Source organism: Podarcis cretensis, assembly GCF_951804945.1.
Source record: "Podarcis cretensis genome assembly, chromosome: 2".
Lineage (NCBI taxonomy): Eukaryota > Metazoa > Chordata > Lepidosauria > Squamata > Lacertidae > Podarcis > Podarcis cretensis.
The window spans coordinates 45,027,623-45,046,685 of record NC_137171.1 but is presented as its reverse complement, the minus strand read 5'-3'; the positions used below and the strand labels follow the sequence as shown (position 1 = coordinate 45,046,685).

The 19,063-nt window shown below is 42.0% G+C and overlaps 1 protein-coding gene across 1 annotated transcript in view; it reads left to right on the top strand.

The window, feature by feature from the left end:
* The window catches only part of ATP10B (ATPase phospholipid transporting 10B (putative)), a 52,047-nt gene that overhangs the window by 23,841 nt on the left and 9,143 nt on the right, over positions 1-19,063 (top strand). The window contains exons 7-15 of the mRNA XM_079964762.1: positions 2,894-3,146; positions 4,403-4,623; positions 6,147-6,326; positions 7,571-8,174; positions 10,169-10,275; positions 11,596-11,722; positions 14,795-14,979; positions 17,130-17,445; positions 18,391-18,467. Coding sequence (XP_079820888.1) covers positions 2,894-3,146; positions 4,403-4,623; positions 6,147-6,326; positions 7,571-8,174; positions 10,169-10,275; positions 11,596-11,722; positions 14,795-14,979; positions 17,130-17,445; positions 18,391-18,467 — 2,070 coding nt within the window. The remainder of the gene's footprint in view (positions 1-2,893; positions 3,147-4,402; positions 4,624-6,146; positions 6,327-7,570; positions 8,175-10,168; positions 10,276-11,595; positions 11,723-14,794; positions 14,980-17,129; positions 17,446-18,390; positions 18,468-19,063) is intronic.

Genomic DNA, 19,063 nt, shown 5'->3' with positions numbered 1-19,063 from the left:
TAAAACAAATGACCCAACCAGACATTGCTTTGGGAGCCCCATGATCAGATATCCTGTGTTGCTACCTTTTCAAAAGGCTGAAGTAGTGTACGCGGGTGAGGAGAATCAGATCACAGCTGCCCCGTCAAAAGTGGAGGGTGTTGTTTTTACCTTTTCTACTGTAGCCTTTTCTCCATTCAGATCACACCATCACTGAGCTGCTGTTTGCTTTGTGGAGCAAAACATGCAGGTTTATGTGGGTAATGTTGTAAACAAAATCTGCCCTTTTTCTCTTATGAGGTATCCAAGAGCCCATAACGAGTCCTTACATGGGTTCCCTATTGGTAGGAGAAAATAACAGAGGCCAACCAGAGAATATTGAGAAGCAAAGAAGCTAGTAAGCCTGATCTTTATTGATCTGCTGCAATAGGGTGCTCCCCTCACACACAGGAAAGGAGGAGGACCCAGAACCAAGGTGTGCCTGCCCTTATATAGACATTTTAAATTCCCTGCCCTGGAGCTCCAGACCACCCCTCCATACATCATACATACATCACAGAAGGGGTGTAACCCAAGACCACCCCCCACAAACATCATACCTACATCACAGAAAAGGTGGTCTACAACAGAAATTTGAATGTTGTTGTTTTTCCTGTCTGCCAGGTTTTCTGATAATGCCTTATCTGATTGCCTTTCCTGGTAGTCTGCCCATTCCTTTGAAACGGTGATTACTAAATTCCTGTACCAAGGAAGGTTTTTTTCACCTCCTCCCTCCTTGCAGAGAAACATTTGGTCAGCTTGGGAGTCAAAATGGTTTCAGGTCTACCTGTGCTGCTTCAGACATGTTGTTTATATATGTTTGCTTAGTATATTTATGAACATTTTTTAATATATCTAAGAACTTAAAATTATTATTACAGTAGCAGTAGCTTCTGCCCTTTGGAGAAGATACAGCTCCAGGGACCAAATGTGGACTGGAGAGAAAGCATAAAAGGAAAGGCCAGATGTCCCATTTACACTAGGACTTATCAGGTCTCTCACCACAGCTCCTCTCAGCCCATTTAAAGCTTTTAGATAAGTACAACACTGATCCTGAAGATTGGAGGATTTTCCATAGTGGCATTTGATATGGTGCTGGGGCAGAAACCAGAAAGAGGAAATGTATGGTTGCCATATTCCCCAAATGAAAATCAGGAAATATTCTTTTTTAAAAAAAAAAATAGCCCTATTTGCCATACGTCCAGGTTTTCCCAGACATTTTGTTGATTTAGCGAAAATCTGCCTGGATCCCATTTTGACATCCTGATTTCCAGGATGGCAGCCCTAAAGGTTAGGGTTAGGGTGCTCACACACAAATGTAGAGGAGCCATTTAATCCATTATGCTAATAGTCATCTTTTGGTTTTCAGTAGCAAGTTAACTCACCTCAGCTGTTAAAGGTACAGGAGCCTTGTCCTCCATTTTATCTTTTCAACTAACTGATACTTCAACCAACAAAGTTCAACAAAACCGGCTAACGAAAAGAATAAATAATTCTCATGACACTAAATAATAACACTAAATATCAGTATAGGTGTAGGGATAAAAAGATAAATTGGGATTGAGATGTGTCCAGATATTGATATTTGAGGCCCATGTGAGAGATAAGAAAAAAACATTTATTTTCCATTTTATTGTAGTAGCTGATGGAAAATAAATAAATAAATACCGTAAATAAATAAGGTTATGAATGACAAACAACCTTCTGAGCTGTTTGTAGAACTCCAAAGGGAAGCTAAATTTTACATTAGAAATGTAACTGAGCCCATTCAGCAAGGGTGGGGAGGGAGAGATGACATATTTTGTTTTTCATAACAAATACGAGCAATGTAAGCTTGTCCTTACAGACTGTGTTTAAGATAAATATTAGCTTTCCAGAAGATACCTCTGGGAGTTTGACCTCATATACAGTTAATATGTCTGTGTATTATTACCACATGAATACTGCATGTCTATTTCCTATATTTATAGGTCACCCCATAGCAAAAAGCTCTCCAAATTAAGAAGATGTAAAGGCTGTAGCAAAATTTGAAACATCTAGAAAAACAAACATGTACTTTCCTGGTGTTCAAGGGCATGAAAGTAGGCACCAAGTAGGTTTCCCAGAGGAGGGCATTCTACCACTAGGTTGCACTCCTGAAAAGCCTCTTTCACTCATTACCAGGTGCCACACCTCACATGTTCCTCTGACAAGTCAATAGGTTTACTGTTCTAGTTGACGGTCATGACACATTCCTCTCATGACAATCTCTGGGTACATGTCGAAAGAGGCAATCCTTCAGATGTTGTGTGCCCAAACTGTGAAGGGTTCTGAAGGCCAAAGCCAGGCTTTTGGATTGGGCCTGGAAACAGACTAAGGGCTAATTCACACTTCTGCTTGTCCCGTACCTAGAAAGAACTAGTCTGAGCAGTTGTCTCCTTGTCCCACTCCTTTCCAAGGAAAAGCCAAGTCCTTGTCCCACTCCTTCCCAAGGAAAAGCCAACTGCTACACTCTTGTATGAAAAGTTTTTCTGACTATGGCTGACTTCTGTTGCATAGTCATGCATCATTGTCCTGTAGTATGAATCTCTTGGCAGTACATCACTCCTGTATAAAGGTGGAAAGTTATTTTGTTCTCAGTAGCAGTTCATTTCAATGTCCAAATCTCTTTTGTTCTGTTTAGCTAGTGTCTGGCGATCCAAATGCTTTAGGAGCACAACCAGTGCATTCACTGTGGAGTCTAGACAGCAATGAGAAAATGTGCAGGCATTTTTGCTGTCAACTTTTATCTACTGGGTTTTTTAGTTAGTTCCCTCCAGGAAGTCTTGTTAGAGCAGCCAGCATGAAATCTTGCTTCCAACAAATTTCTAACATTCTGGGCAATGTTCTCTTTCAGATTTTGATCCCCATTTCCCTCTATGTATCCATTGAACTAGTCAAGCTAGGTCAAGTCTTCTTGATTCATAATGATATCGACCTGTACAATGAAGAGCTAGACTTACCCATACAGTGTCGAGCACTAAATATCACTGAAGACCTGGGGCAAATCCAGTACATATTCTCTGACAAAACAGGGACCCTGACAGAAAATAAGATGGTGTTTCGACGTTGTACAATTGATGGGAGAGAATTCTCACATCAGGAAAATGGTAAGACATGCACTGTCTCTATAACCCTGGGCTACATTGAATGTGAAACATGGTCTTTCTGCCATATAATCTGGAAGTTGCTTTGGAAGACAGAGGATCTTAGTTTCCTTCCCCCTTTAAAAGCCATGTTTAGCACATACAGATGTAAAGAAAATTTATGAGAGCCAGTGTGGTGTAGTTGTTAAGAGCGGTAGACTTGTAATCTGGCGAACTGGGTTCACGTCCCCGCTCCTCCACATGCAGCTGCTGGGTGACCATGGGCTAGTCACACTTCTCTGAAGTCTGTCAGCCCCACTCACCTCACAGAGTGTTTGTTGTGGGGGAGGAAGGTAAAGGAGAATGTTAGCCGCTTTGAGACTCCTTTGGGTAGTGATAAAGCGGGATATCAAATCCAAACTACTCCTCCTCCTGAGCAGCTTTACCTGCATCCCCCAGCAGCCACTGAGGAGGTGGGAGATGTAGACTGCACAACCAGGCCATTTGAAGAGGATTTGTGCCCACCAGTCTGCAGGTAGGGAGGCAGGGTCACATAGTACAGCCATCTGGCAGCAGAGAAGCCTCCAGCAATTGGAACCTTTGTGACCCATTTCTTCAACTCTCCATTGCTGCTCTATGACAACCTCTAAGGTACAAGCAAACTCCCACCTTCCCCCTAGCCCACACTCCAGCTATATGCAGGGCTATGTAGGGGTACGAGTACTAGATAGCCCTGTTCCCAACCTGAATTTTATGCATGAAATGCATGGGCGAAGCAAGCCCAGGATGCCAGAGACAAAAGTGCTTAGGCTGTTGTGTGTTTCCTTGTTTCATTGATATCCTTGCTTTATTTATTATATATCCTGCTTTTATTCCAAGCAGCTCAAGATGACATACATTCTTCTCCCCCTCACCTTTTTCTCCTTCCAACAATCCTGTGAGGGAGGTGAGGCTGGGAGCTGGTGATGGGTCCAAGGTTCACATCTGAGTGGGGATTTGCATCCTTGTCTACCAGATACAAGTCCAACTCTTCAGCCACTACACTACATTGACCTGGTCCAGTCCAATGGACTGCTTGTGCACTGCTCCTACACATTATGCTCATGCACATGCTGAAACTCTGCACTTTGTCCTCCATTGGTGAGGACAGAATCATGGCCTTACAACCTTCAGGGGGTCTGGTTTGAGGAGGTCTGCATGAAGTTGGACAGAAGTATTGTCTGAGAGTCCCTTCAAATAATGATGGGGGTAATGCAGCACATTTATTTTATCTCTTATAGCCAAGAGACTAGAAACGTACAAGGAGTTGGATTCAGATACTGAAGACTGGGCAAAACATTTGAGTCTACCTCCAAACAAAGGTGGAGAAATTCTCAGGCGGAACAGCACTGCTAAGCCCTTGAGGAGGTGGCAGAGTGCTCGGGCTCGGTTTCAGGGACACACAAGGCAGAGATCTCTGGGCGGCATCTCTCAGTCTCAAGTGGCATTTAGCAGTACCATTGTAAGTAAGACCTTTTGCTTCTTTTAATTATAAAGTCTTTAGTAATAGATCAGAACAAATGGCAATCTGGAGAAAACTGGTATTGCCTTTTGTTCCAACTGAGCGCTAAAGAGCAGTTTCCCAAGCGGAGAAGCAGCAAGACAAAAGGAAGTGTGGATAAGCCCTAAGCTCCACACACAACAACAACAACAGACTAAATATTTTTAAAGCATAACAGCAGTAACCAGTTTTCCTTTGTGGTGTGTGGTTCTTTTTTAAAAAAAATGCACACTAGCAGGCTGCGTTCAAATGTTCGTCATGGTTTCTATAAATACTAAGCAAAACATTGATTCATGCTAAAAGACCCCCCCAAAGGTTCGTGCAGTACAGTTTATGGGTTTTGCTTACTAAATGTCAGGTTTCCTAGCGCTATGTGCAAGGCATAAAAAGTGGTAGCCTCAGGTAGAATGACAATGGAAGAATTTAACACTGCTGAGAAGATGCAGTAGTTCCTGGCTAAAGGTCAGTACAACATCTCCTGCAAACACCTGCCTCTTAAGCCTATTGCCAAGAAATCTGATAAGCGGCAAACCAGCACATCTGCTGTTGAGGTTTAATAGAAAGTGTTTGCACTAGCAGCTGTCAAAGGAATCGCCAAAATTAAATCCAGACTTTTTAAAAGAAAAACTTTGAGGCAACAATCCTGATCCAGATACTTGTGGGCAGATCTGCACAGGCAATTGTGACCCCTTTTTTCTCACTTAGCCATAATCAAAGCTCCCTTGTGTTGGGGATTGAAAAAGTGAGAGAAATTACCCTTGCATGCATTCAAACTGAACTCTCCCATGCCTGCTCAAAGGAGCATCCCAAATTGGCCACAATCCACAAGTCAAGTCCTGCTTACGTTCACCTTGGTTGACAAGAATGCCAGTCTCCACTGCTGTAGTTCCCCTTCTGGCCCTAGTACTTATAAGGTCTTCTGCCAGGCCAGGAGTCAGTGTCGTCAGACATCTGCTAATGTTTTGACACACCAAGGCTGACAGGACCTTCTAGCTGTCACAGCCAGATGAGTGGCAGTGAGGCACCAGTGATGCTGCCAGCAACCCTAACCAGAGGGAGGCATCAGCGTCAGGCAGCAAAGGCTGGGATATGGTAAAGAGAAGCAAAGTTTTGACATTATATGCATCATTCAGCCTGCCCTGAACCCCCTAAGGTAGCCTGTGCTGCCCTCAGGTGTGGTGGAGGATGCTATGAGACTGAATAGCTGGTCTGGACATCCTCTGTAGGGAATTGGGGAGGGGGCATCTTATCCTTTGCCTCAGGCGGCAAAAAGCCTTGGGTGGGCCATGGGCCTAACTTCCTTCTCACAATCCCTGCCATTTCTCTGACGCTTTAGTACCCGCTGGTTTTGAAGCTGATAATAACGCTGTGATTCTGTACGCGCAATGTTCTTTGAAACTCTAGAACACCCAGCAGAAGGTTGTTTTTTGCACAATCCTAACAATGTGAAGATTTTTTTTTTAACTTAGTAACATGTATTCCAGGAGAAGGACGTGACCCCAGATAACAGGCTGCTGATGAAAGTGAGAAATGCATCGTGCCAGATTGAACCTTTGACACCATTTATGTTTGCAAAGACCACCTCCTCCATCACAGACTTTTTTCTTGCTCTGACCCTCTGCAACACTGTTGTGGTCTCCACAGCAACCGATCCAAGACAAAGGGTAATCTCTCACTTTAACGTCTCTTTTAGGAAATGAATTGAATTTAATAAAAGACTTGAGAGCTTTATGATGACAACTTACTTGGGTAGGTAAAAAAAAAAAGCCTGCTTTTGGGGGAAAGGTAAAAAAAAAAGTCTGCTTAAGGGTAGGGGGGTTCCCCTTTAGTCTGCAATAATTCTGCAGATTCCTCTCTCTGACTCCCTTCGTATTTCCTGCCTAACAACTTATTCTCATGTCCCTAAGGAATATGCTAATTTGAAAGTGAAATAGTATTCCCCTATATTTCTTGATTATGGCTGCAAACATCAATTGATTAATTGGCATGATTAAATGATTAAAGCCTTAATTGCAGCTTCTAAATGCATTCCAGTTCATCAGGGTAGTTGCTTCCTTTGTAAAACAGATTTTATTTTTTGTTATGAGCTTCTGAAAAAACACTCATGCTTGAGCCAAGGTGTATGGAGCTCAATCCTACTCCAAATAACCCCAGTGCTACCCACTTGTTTCCATGCCTTGCAAAAGGAGGTTCTGAATGTTATGAATAAGCTATAGATACCCATTAGAAGGGTATGATATGTTTTAAATTATGCCTGAAGGGCACAGGGTGGGTGGGTGAGTGGGTGGATAATCATAACTCAGAAATCACTAGTTTAAACACACAACCCCAGGACTTTCAGCAGGGTCCCCTAAGCCTCATTGTAGCCTGTGGGCTGCCATGAGGATAACAGGAAGGGAATGTCAGCTTCCTCCAGCCTCATTACACACCCCCATCTCAAAATCCAGCCCAATGAATGGGAGCCTTTTGACTCTTTTCTTTTCTTAAATTCTTTGTGAACACATAATGGAATCACCAGAAAAAGCACTATTAATATATGCAAATTGATTAATTAACTGAGTAACTAGTTAAAAGTGAGGCAATTCACTGATTTGAAATACTTTGGTAGACAGCCTTGTTTTTTTATATGGCAGGATTCTCAAAGGTACATGTTGCTGTTTAATTATCTCTGTACCTTTGCTCATCTCCTTCTCTGATACTAAGCATATAAACCAAACAAACAAACAAAACCCATCTTAAATCTAGATGCTCCCTTAAGGAGCCCCTCATTGTACCTAGAGACATCACCTGATGCATACATCTTTGTCATATGGTGACAGCAGTGTTCTATTGGTTAGAAAATGCCCCCCTTGTGTTGTAGTACATAATTTCAGCTATAATTAATCCTGATTCCCTCTTTTCTTTCAAGGTTACCATTCCGTCACCGATGAAACCATCAGCACTATCCCTGGAGAAAATTCACCAGCTGTTCCAGCGCCTAAAGCTGGCAAGCCTCAGCCAGTCTCTTTCATCAGCTCAGTCAAATTCAGACTTAGGAGAGAGTTTGACTACAGAAACCACCAGAGTCTGTGCTGACTCCGAAACAAAAGATTATTTTTCTTCTCAAAGCTGCTCCACTTTAGCAGATGATTACAGTTTTAGAAGAGATTCAATCACTGAGAAAGACACCTTTGGGGACAGCGATCCCATTCCAGTGGAGATCTGTGGGGCAGCTTACCAGGGAGCTTCCCAAGTAGAGTTTTGTTATGAGGCTGAAAGCCCAGATGAAGCTGCCCTTGTCCATGCAGCCCGGGCTTACCAGTTTACATTAGTGTCCAGGACTGCTGAACAAGTGACTGTGAGGCTGCCAGAGGGCACCCTCCTGACCTTTGACCTCTTGTTCACTTTGGGATTTGACTCCAACAGAAAAAGAATGTCGGTGGTGGTGAGGCATCCCCATACTGGCGAAATAATTGTCTACACCAAAGGGGCTGACTCTGTCATAATGGACTTATTGGAAGAACCTTCCAGAGGTAACTTTTTGCATTTGCCAAGAAACTATCTATTGAGAATGTGTAGCCTAGGTTGCATGAAATATAGATTCCGTCTACAAAACTACATTGGAAGCAAAAGTGTTAACCATGCAAGCCGTAGTGCAGAGAGAGCATGAGTAGGCAAACTAAGGCCCGGGGGCCGGATCTGGCCCAATCGCCTTCTAAATCCGGCCCGTGGATGGTCTGGGAATCAGCGTGTTTTTACATGAGTAGAATGTGTCCTTTTATTTAAAATGCATCTCTGGGTTATTTGTGGGGCCTGCCTGGTGTTTTTACGTGAGTAGAATGTGTGCTTTTATTTAAAAATGCATCTCTGGGTTATTTGTGGGGCATAGGAATTCGTTCATTATTATTTTTTCAAAATACAGTCCAGCCCCCCACAAGGTCTGAGGGACAGTGGACCGGCCCCCTGCTGAAAAAGTTTGCTGACCCCTGTATAACATGTAGAGCAGCTTAAATGGGAAGCCAAAATGAATAGGCTTTATGAGATCTGCAATAATACCACAATTATCTTGCACACTGTGATGCTCTAACTATTGGGCGAGATAGGCAGTGACATCCAGACTTGCCATTGCCTTGAAGCTGCCCCCTGGAGAATCCAGTTCTTTACTGCTGCACTGGAGCAAATGTCAATCAGGTTTTCTCCAGATTAACTTATCAGTAAAGAGCGGGTTTTCCTGGGGAAAGCAGGGGCAAGGGCAGAGCTGCTTGGATCCATGCCTAGAAAGCATGGACAAGTGGAAAACTACTTAGACCCATGCTTTCTAGTGATGGGACAAGCAGAAGTTTGAACAAGTCCTATGTAGCAGTGAGATGTCAACTATAGTGGTCCCAGGCTAGAGAAAAGCAAGTGTACTAAAGTCCCTCTACAATTAAGTGCTGAAAGGGTGATTTCAATAGGACTTAATGCTGCATTGCAGATTAAGAATTGTAGTGTGGAAGGGATCCTGAGGGATCTCACTGGAGCCTGCTCCAGCTCTTTGCCTTGCCTTTCCCCCTATGATTTATGCAGGTTGTAAGATAGAAATTGGGAGCTTGAGTCCTCCAGGTTTTCGTGGACAACAACTCCCATCGTCCCTGACCATTGGCCATGTTGGCTGGGGCTGATGGGATTTGGAGTCTGACAACATATGGACTGTTACATCCCTGCTCTAATACTTGCTTATTTTAAAGTTTCACAAGTTCTGTGTACCTGCATATCCAGTCATTCATTTCTTTTTTATTTACAAAAACAGGAAAAGATTTTTTTTTATATTGTTCCAGGAGTTGAGGTGAAAAAAGCTTCTTTTTAGCATTATGGATGCTAGCAAATCAGTGTCAATCAATGACCATTTCTGCTGCAATATAGATATATAATTAGATAGATGATAGATAGATAGATAGATAGATAGATAGATAGATAGATAGATGATAGATAGATAGATGATAGATAGATAGATAGATAGATAGATAGATAGATGATAGATAGATAGATAGATAGATAGATAGATAGATAGATAGATGATAGATAGATAGATAGATAGATAGATAGATAGATAGATGATAGATAGATAGATGATAGATAGATAGATAGATAGATAGATAGATAGATAGATAGATAGATGATAGATAGATAGATAGATAGATAGATGATAGATAGATAGATGATAGATTAGATAGATAGATAGATAGATAGATGATAGATAGATAGATAGATAGATAGATAGATAGATAGATAGATAGATAGAGATAGATGTCTTCTAAGAACTCGGTCCTAAGAGAAAAGTGATATTTGGGTTGAGCACAGTAGGGGGGCTTCTAAAGCAGCTCTGCTGCTCTAACAACACATGACATTTATGCGCCAGAGACAACACACTTCACATTTATGGGCTTGGAAGAGATCCTTGTAATATTAACATGCTTGTACAGGTGTTAGATGGTGATTTGGCATAATCTGTAACTGGAATAAGCAGCAATCTGCTTGTGTTTCACAGCTAACCTAGAGATGGAAAAGAAAATAAGAAAAGTCAGAGATCAAACACAGAAACATTTAGATTTCTATGCACAAGATGGCCTCAGAACTCTATGCATAGCTAAGAAGGTAAGCAGAATATTTTTTTTATTTCCTTCGTCTGAACCATCTTACTAAAAGGGCCAATACTCTAAAGGACCAATGCTCTGCTTCTGCTCTTCTTATGACTCTTTCCAGACTGCTTTTAGAAATCCCTAATCAAATAAATATTCTCTTTCATGTAGCTTTCTGTACTCCTCCTCTGCTGATTAATCATGATATAAATGGCCTGAAACCTGCAGCTTCTTTCTGCTTTATTAGAGTAGGAGTGAAGAATTCCCATCACCGCTTGTGTAAGCATTCCAAGGCTGCTCCAGAGATCATCATTTGTGGATTATGGTCTGGAGCCAATGAGCTGGAAGAAGAGAAGGGTTGTTTAGGTTTTAATGTTCCTATTAACATTTCACATTATCTTGAAATGGGTGTTTGGTGGGGGGGGGGAGAAGCTGCTCATCGTGACACAGAAGTCAGTTTGCATCTCATTCTTAGAATTATTTCAGGCATTGCATTAAACCATGATTTGCACTAACTATAGGTAAAGGTAAAGGGACCCCTGACCATTAGGTCCAGTCGTGACCGACTCTGGGGTTGCGGTGCTCATCTCGCTTTATTGGCCAAGGGAGCCGGCGTACAGCTTCCGGGTCACGTGGCCAGCATGACTAAGCCGTTTCTGGTGAACCAAAGCAGCGCACGGAAACGCCGTTTACCTTCCCGCCGGAGTGGTACCTATTTATCTCCTTGCACTTTGACATGCTTTCGAACTGCTAGGTTGGCAGGAGCAGGGACTGAGCAACGGGAACTCACCCCGTCGCAGGGATTCGAACCGCCAACCTTCTGATCGGCAAGCCCTAGGCTCTGTGGTTTAACCCACAGCGCCACCCGCATCCCGCAGTAACTACAGTTCAGACTTAAAACCATTATTTGCATTTCCAACATATTCCCACAAGTCTGTACAGCTTTCTTTTTCTCCCACACTCTCTGGATGCCAGAACAACATCCCAAGCCAAATAAGTCTCATTGTGTTCAGTGGGGCCAACCTCCAGATAGATATAGGATTGCAATTTACTCACTAAGGCACACTTCTTAGTAAACATGCTGAGTTTAATGAGATTTACTCCCAAGGAAATGTGCTTGAACCTTAAACTGCAATCCTATATCCTGTTGCTTGTTGGCTGTGGTGCTTTGTGGCACTTCACCCTGGTTCAGCCAATCCAGAACACTCTGGTCTATTGACTAAGCTAAATGTCAGATAGAAACATTTGTGTTTGAAACATTTACTTCAAACAATCCAACACACTGCAGGAACCTAATGTCTTTGCCATCTGTAATTGTGAGCATGTGTTGTACTAGGTCCTGAGTGAAGATGACTTTCAGATATGGGCCAACTTTCGTCGTGAGGCAGAAACAGCTATTGACAACAGAGATGAGCTACTCATGCAGACAGCACAACACCTGGAGACGAAACTCACATTACTAGGTAACTTTTAAAACAATTCGTTATACACTAGAGTGTAATGATAGGTCCTTGGCAACTTAAAGGGATGAATTGCCTGTATCCAATCATAAGCACATTTACTTGGAAGTGAGTCACAATTTAAAAACTAGGCTCAGCCTTTGAAATGAAGTTAACATTGCAGTCTATGACAAATTTCATCTTAAATATCTTCCTGCATAGTTTTGCAAATTAAATAAGGCAGGTGTGGAAAACCTGTTGTCCTCACGATGTTACTGGATGCCAACTCCCATCAGCCCAACCAGTGTAGCCAATGGTCAGGGATGATGGGAGTTATAACCAAGCAATACAGTGGTACCTTGGGTTACATACGCTTCAGGTTACATACGCTTCAGGTTACAGACTCCGCTAACCCAGAAATAGTACCTCACGTTAAGAACTTTGCTTCAGGATGAGAACAAAAATCGCATGGCGGCAGCAGTGGAAGGCCCCATTAGCTAAAGTGGTGCTTCGGGTTAAGAACAGTTTCAGGTTAAGAACAGATCTCTGGAACGAATTAAGTACGTAACCAGAGGTACCACTGTATCTGGAAGGCCACTGGTTCCCCAACCCAGATATAACAACATACAAAGCACACCTATACTTATGTATGTAGGTAGAAACAGTATCTACAAGCTGGCCAGTGAGTTCATGATGTGAAATATATGCTTGATCCATGAATACATTATCTTGCCTATAAGCAAAACTGCAATCATCTTAGGTGAACCTTCTGTCCTATTTCAATCACTGTTTTGCTGTTTTGAGCTAGAGTTTTGAAAGGATGCAATAGCATTTCCTACAAACTCAGTTAAGATGGTCTTATCTGATCCATTTCCACTGTATATGTATGCATGTTGTATACATTTAAACACATACAGTTGCAGTGTCTTATCTTACACTGTAAGTTTTTTCCTCAGTTATGCATTGTGAAATTAGAACATTTTGTGTGCTTTGCGGAAGTAATTTATTACTTTAATGTAATGTACAAAGTGAGGTTCACACAACTTACCTGCCTACAGTTCTAAGTGATGTTGCTGGTCAGAGCCAGCCCTATCATTAGGCAGAGCAAAGCAGCTACTTCAGGCAGCAGGGGATAGGGATGGGGAGCAGCAGCAATATGTTGGAGAACAGAGCAGTGTGCGCCATGTGGCCTGCACTACAGCACACACCCAGCCTGTTGTCCACAGGTGCAGTAGAGGATGCTGTCCCAACTACCAGTCCCATCAGTTTCTCTGCATAGGGTTGGAGAAGGGTGTCCACTTGTCATCTGCCTCAGGTAGCAAAATGTCTTGGACTGACCCTGCTGCTGGAGCTTCTTCCTTCTCCACTTCTATGCGATGTATGAACTAGAAAACGTAGTCTATGTGCCACTGGAACAGAGAGTATTCTAAGCAGAGCTTTAGAGTTATAAATAACCACATCCCTTAGAAGTACAGTTAATGACATAGTTGAACTACCAAAAATTTGTTAGTTTGCTTTAAGTCAGCAGTAGCCAGTCTTCTGGGTCATTGTGCCCCAAATGCCCACAGCGTGAAACAGTGTCATTTGAGTGCATGCTACAGTGCATATGTGCTGCACACCATGCCAGAAACAAGAATTTAGGAAGCATTACATTATCAGAAAAACAAGTAGGAGTACAGACCAGACAATGCAAGGCCCTTGCGCCTGTATAAATCTCTACTGCCTTTGCCACCTTTCAGCCATCCATGCTCTAAGCAATAATTTGCTTTTTAATATTCAATATTTATTGTATTGATTTCCATTCCTGACCTTAGGCAAACATACAAATTATGGCAATATTCACTCAGATTTCTATTTCCAGAAGAACTCTCAGATTTCCCTGGCTAGATGATGTCTTCAGGAAAGGGCAACTTCATTTGGAGTTAAGTTAGTTGTAATAAAGCACATGAAAAAGTCAGACCTATCTCAGCTCTCATTTATCACTGCAAATAACCTAATACTGACCTCTGGCAGAAGAGATGCTATTACTCTCTCGTTCATTAATTACCTTTAGCATTCATTTAGCCTTCTTACCTTAGTTTTTGAGCATCTCAAACAAATAAATGTAATATAACCTCCCTACTTTCTTTAATGTGATAAGGAGCTGATCTGTTTAGTGAATTAAAAGGGTCAATGTTCAGTTCAATTTTGTATCTTTCTTGTGATGCTATGACATCTTTGAAGACATAGGTTATGATCTGGTGATTATGAGCAGGTGAAAAAAACAAAAAGATTACTACCTGCGCAGTTCTGTGCACTGATGGTTATGTGCTGGCACAAATTATGCGTATAATGAGCTGAATCTAAACTTAGTTCTGCACACAGAGCAGATTCTCTATTTTCCTCACATGCAAAGGCTGTTGTAGGAACAAATTAACTAACTCTGCATGCTAAAACCTGTTCCCAGAAACAGAGAAAGATCACTGCTCCCAATTGGCTCAGCAATGCCTACCTCTTGAAGCAGGTCCTGGGAACCACTCAGTATTGAGACCAGGGTTGCCCGCTCTGGTCAGTTCCAATAGCAACTGTTGTAGGCTACAGGCTTCTAGGGTATCTCAAAATCTTACCTGTTTGTCATGACTAGAACACATACGTTGACATTCTGTGTGAGGGTAGTTGAAGTCCCCCGTTTCTACAATGTCTCCTCTTTTGGATGCTTTCTTGATTTTGTTCTTCATCTCAAGATCTCCCTGAGCATTTTGGTCAGGGGGATGATAGCACATCCCCCGTACTGAATTACTCTTGGGGCCTGGTATCACAATGATTCTGTGACAGAGTCTGCCCCTTTGAGGATTTCTAGCCCTGAAGAACCTTTGAGGGAAAAGGCAGCAGAAAAACTTACAGTACTTTCCTATATCTTTTAAGTTGCAGGGGTTTGGGGGGGGGTGTAGATTATCAGTAAATCCAAAGGCATTAAAGGAAAACAGACAGCATTTAGCAACTGTTGCTATAGGTGAAGAAACAGACAGGTTTGTAACAGTGCCATGTGGTTTTGTATGCAAAGTGCACTCTGCATGCTCAGTCAAAGCTTGGTTCCCCATTCTTCCTTTTCACTAGGAGCAACCGGTATTGAAGATCGGCTGCAAGATGGAGTGCCTGATACTATTGCTGCTTTCAGAGAGGCAGGGATCCAGACTTGGGTGCTGACTGGAGATAAGCAGGAAACAGCAGTCAACATTGCATATTCTTGCAAACTTCTGGACCAAAGAGACACAGTCTTTACCATTAATACTGAAAGTAAGGTGAGTCCAAATGGCCTGCAAGGAACTCTGTGACGACTTCTTTAATGATCTGCCATGCAAGCTTCCTTCATCTTTAATGCAGCATTAAAGTGAAAAACATGGGTCAAACTGTTATTTGGAAAAAAATGATCCCTTTGAAGCTGCACTATGCTGTATTATCAGAATTCAGGAAGATATTATAGGCATGGAAGACAAACATTTGGCTTTAATAGTTCACACTTATTTGGCAGTTTTCAAAACACCTTGTCTCCAAATAGCATTGAGGTTTTGCTAGCTAGAAGGCTTGCTATCTGTCCCTTGCTAGATTTGTATACAAAATAAGTAACTGTCCTATGAAATAAGAGCATGTGGCAAGCCTACTTGCTAGATAACATTTCACTGGCAACAATTAAACTGGAAATGTTGCCTTTACCCTGTTCCAATTAATTCATTCCTGCAGGGGATGTTTATGGCAAGCCTGCACAACTAGTGACCCACCAAGTCAAATGTAGTCCAGCAGCCAACTCTGATGGACCAACAACAACCCAGTAAACCACAGGTTTGTGCTGTCTGCCTTTTACTGCAGAAATCTGGGGATGGGGGTATCAAGCACCTGTGGGCTTGACATCCCCCATGGGACAGGCACCTGTTGCTTGGCTGGTCACATGTTGTATAGTTCAGGCAGCTATCAATGGTGCTGAAAATTCAATTTCTACTTGATCAAAGCTCCCAGACTAATTTGCAGACCAAAACATGCTTACCCTTCAGATTTTACTCTTATCCAGTGGGTCCAGTACACTTCTCAACTTTAAAAGCATACCAAATGTATTTAAAATGTAGTTTATGATAAAATACATTTAGAAATGTGAGATGAAATGTTTATTTAAATACTATGTAGGGAAAAATGCATATTGAAATGTGTGTTTACTAGCTTTTAGGGAGATTTAAAACACAGAAAAAGGCAGATGAATGTGGAAGCAGGACAGAGCAGACATGAATGAATGAATTCATCCAAAATTAACACAGACCAGAAATAGAGTGATCCATCTATTTCTAGTACTGGATTGAGCCCCTAAACAAGGAATGTACTGATATGGGATCTTTATCACCTAATACTTGAGCACCAATTCCAGCGACTCAGTTTAATCATCAGACCGTAAAGCAGCTATGCTATTACATTTATATACAGTAGAATGGTCTATTGAGATACATGCAATGATATCGGTTTGAATGCATTTGCTATCAACTTACTAAAATTACATCTGTGTATTCCCTGAGGATAGCATATCCTATGAACAATAAATGAACAAGGCAATTCTCAAATTGTAAAACAAGGGCATGTCAATGGGCCTTTGTAGCTGTTTAATTTATATTTTTGATTAGAGAGTCATCTTAATGAAAATCTGTATTTTTCCTTATTATTTTTAAATGGTCCTTTATGTTTTATGGAAGTATAAAGGTAAAGGTAAAGGGACCCCTGACCATTAGGTCCAGTCGTGACAAACTCTGGGGTTGCGGCGCTCATCTCGCTTTATTGGCCAAGGGAGCCAGCATACAGCTTCCAGGTCATGTGGCCAGCATGACTAAGCCACTTCTGGTGAACCAGAGCAGTGCACGGAAACACTGTTTACCTTCCCGCCGGAGCAGTACCTATTTATCTACTTGCACTTTGACATGCTTTCGAACTGCTAGGTCGGCAGGAGCTGGGACCGAGCAACGGGAGCTCACCCCGTCGTGGGGATTCGAACCGCCGACCTTCTGATCGACAAGTCCTAGGCTCTGTGGTTTAACCCACAGCACCACCTGCGACCCACTTATGAAGGAAATAAATATTTAAATAAATAAGCAAGCAAGCTAATAATTAGTATAATACAAATTAGCTACAAATTATGGATGCATTGATAAGTCATGACTTAGTTAAGTTCCAAAAGGGTACTAGAAGTAAATTGAAATTATCATTACCAAATGTTTGATAAAGTGACTTGTTGGAAGGCTTTGGTAAGTCAACACTTGGTTTAGATTCACCAGTCTTTGGGATACTCAACCAAAATGAAAGGCTGTGGGGCTTTTTTTTAAAAAAAAAAAGGTTAGCACAAAACTTTCTAATAATGGAACAAGTCCTGCTTATAGTGCAATGGAGAATACAACTTTACACAACTCTCTTTTCATAGGAAACCTGTGAATCACTGTTGGATATTACACTGGAAGAAGTGAAGAAGGCACAAAGCATTCAAGGGATATCTTGGACTGTTTTTGGCATCAAGCTGCCATTTTCTATGTCCACCAGTGTGACTGCAGATCCTGCAATAGGTCTGGTGGTTGATGGAAGAACTCTGAATACCATTTTCCAGGGACAACTTGAGCATAAGTTTCTGGAACTAACCAAGTACAGCCGTTCAGTTTTATGCTGCCGGTGTACCCCCTTGCAGAAGAGCATGGTGGTCAAACTTGTACGGGGTCAGCTGAAAGTTATGACGTTGGCAATAGGTGAGTAGTTGCCATTTGAGCATCATGATCTCATGACTTGGCTGCTATTTAGCTTGAAATGTGAACACTAAAGGCATCTCATATCCTATACCAGAGGGGCAAATATGTCCTGCTCTGCCACACTTTGTCTAATGTCCATTTACTCAGAGGAACCAGTGACACATTATGTACTAACTTGCATCCATCACAGATCTAACACCATCACAGATCTAACACCAACTGTTAAATATCGCCTCATCTACCATTATGCACATTTATTGTCAATAGTAGCTGTTTGCATGTCTAAGCGCAAGTTGTCAAGTGATGTGCATGTGTAAATCAGCCTTCAGCAATACCAGATTGTTTGAAATGTGATGTCAGGTGTGAGCGTAAAGTGGCTTACTTGTAATATTTAACTGATCACAGCTCTGAGGTATTGCGGTAACACAACAACTTTATAGAGGCATTTTAGCCAAGTTCCAAAGAATTGAGGAACTCGACTCATGAGCTCAAGAGGTTTTATATGGTTAATTTACTCAAGCAGTAGACCCCAAGCCATTTGACAAGGTGCATTTGAAGCCAAACAGAGTTTTAAAAGCAACTAGTGACATGCCTTTGCAGCTGTTCAAAAGGGGGTGAGTCAATAATTCCACCAGGCTGAAACAAGCCTCTTGCATTAACCCAAGTTGCCTTCTTAATCATTTGACATCAAGGGTGGTATTCAACACATGTGTAAGTATTACCACTAGTGCAATGGGGTGCCCTCCCCTTCCCCTCACCTTGCACCATCCCCAAGTCTGCCACAGAGAGTTGGGGGGGACCCAGAACAAATTAAGCAGAAGAACATGCATTTGTTCAAGAAGAAATCCTTGCAGATGGAACCTGCAACTTAATGCTATCTTGAATATAGCCCTTTGCGTTAACTTACAATTTGTTTCAACTATTGCTGTTTCCCACTTTTTTTAGGTGATGGTGCCAATGATGTAAGTATGATTCAGGCAGCTAATGTTGGAATCGGTATTTCAGGACAAGAAGGGATGCAGGTATACATAATAACTGAAGTGTATTCCTTTGTCTTTGGCAGCTACTGCTGGGGCATTTGTCATCAGCGTTCAGAATTTATAGCAGGGTGTATTCTGTGTATAACATGAATGTAAGCTATCATTATGGCTATCTGACATGATATGCTAATAAACCAAGGTGAAATGTCCTGTCTTAACAATTAATCAAAGTGCTTATGTGCTTGCCTTGACTTAATATATCGCTGTCCCTCATGCTAATGTCCAGGGCTAGAAACAGTTCCCTGCCTCGCTTGTTAGCCCAATAATGCAGAGAAGTGATGCTGAGTCACTGGAAACCCAGAGGCAGGTTGCGATTTAAACCTCACCATGTCCAGCAGCCTCCACACAGGATTCCACTGCCTGTAGAAAACTGCTGAATTAAATAGTAATCCTTGAGCACTTTCCCCAAGTGTCTAGTACTTCAGGCTATCTCATCCAAAATTGCTCCTATCCTCTTACTGGAATAGGATCATCTTCTATGTGATTACGTTCTTGTGACAGACTTGGAAAGGCAAGCGCTTGCAGTTTCATAATGAAACCATAGCCAGTTTTGAAATCAAGCCAAACTCGAAACATTT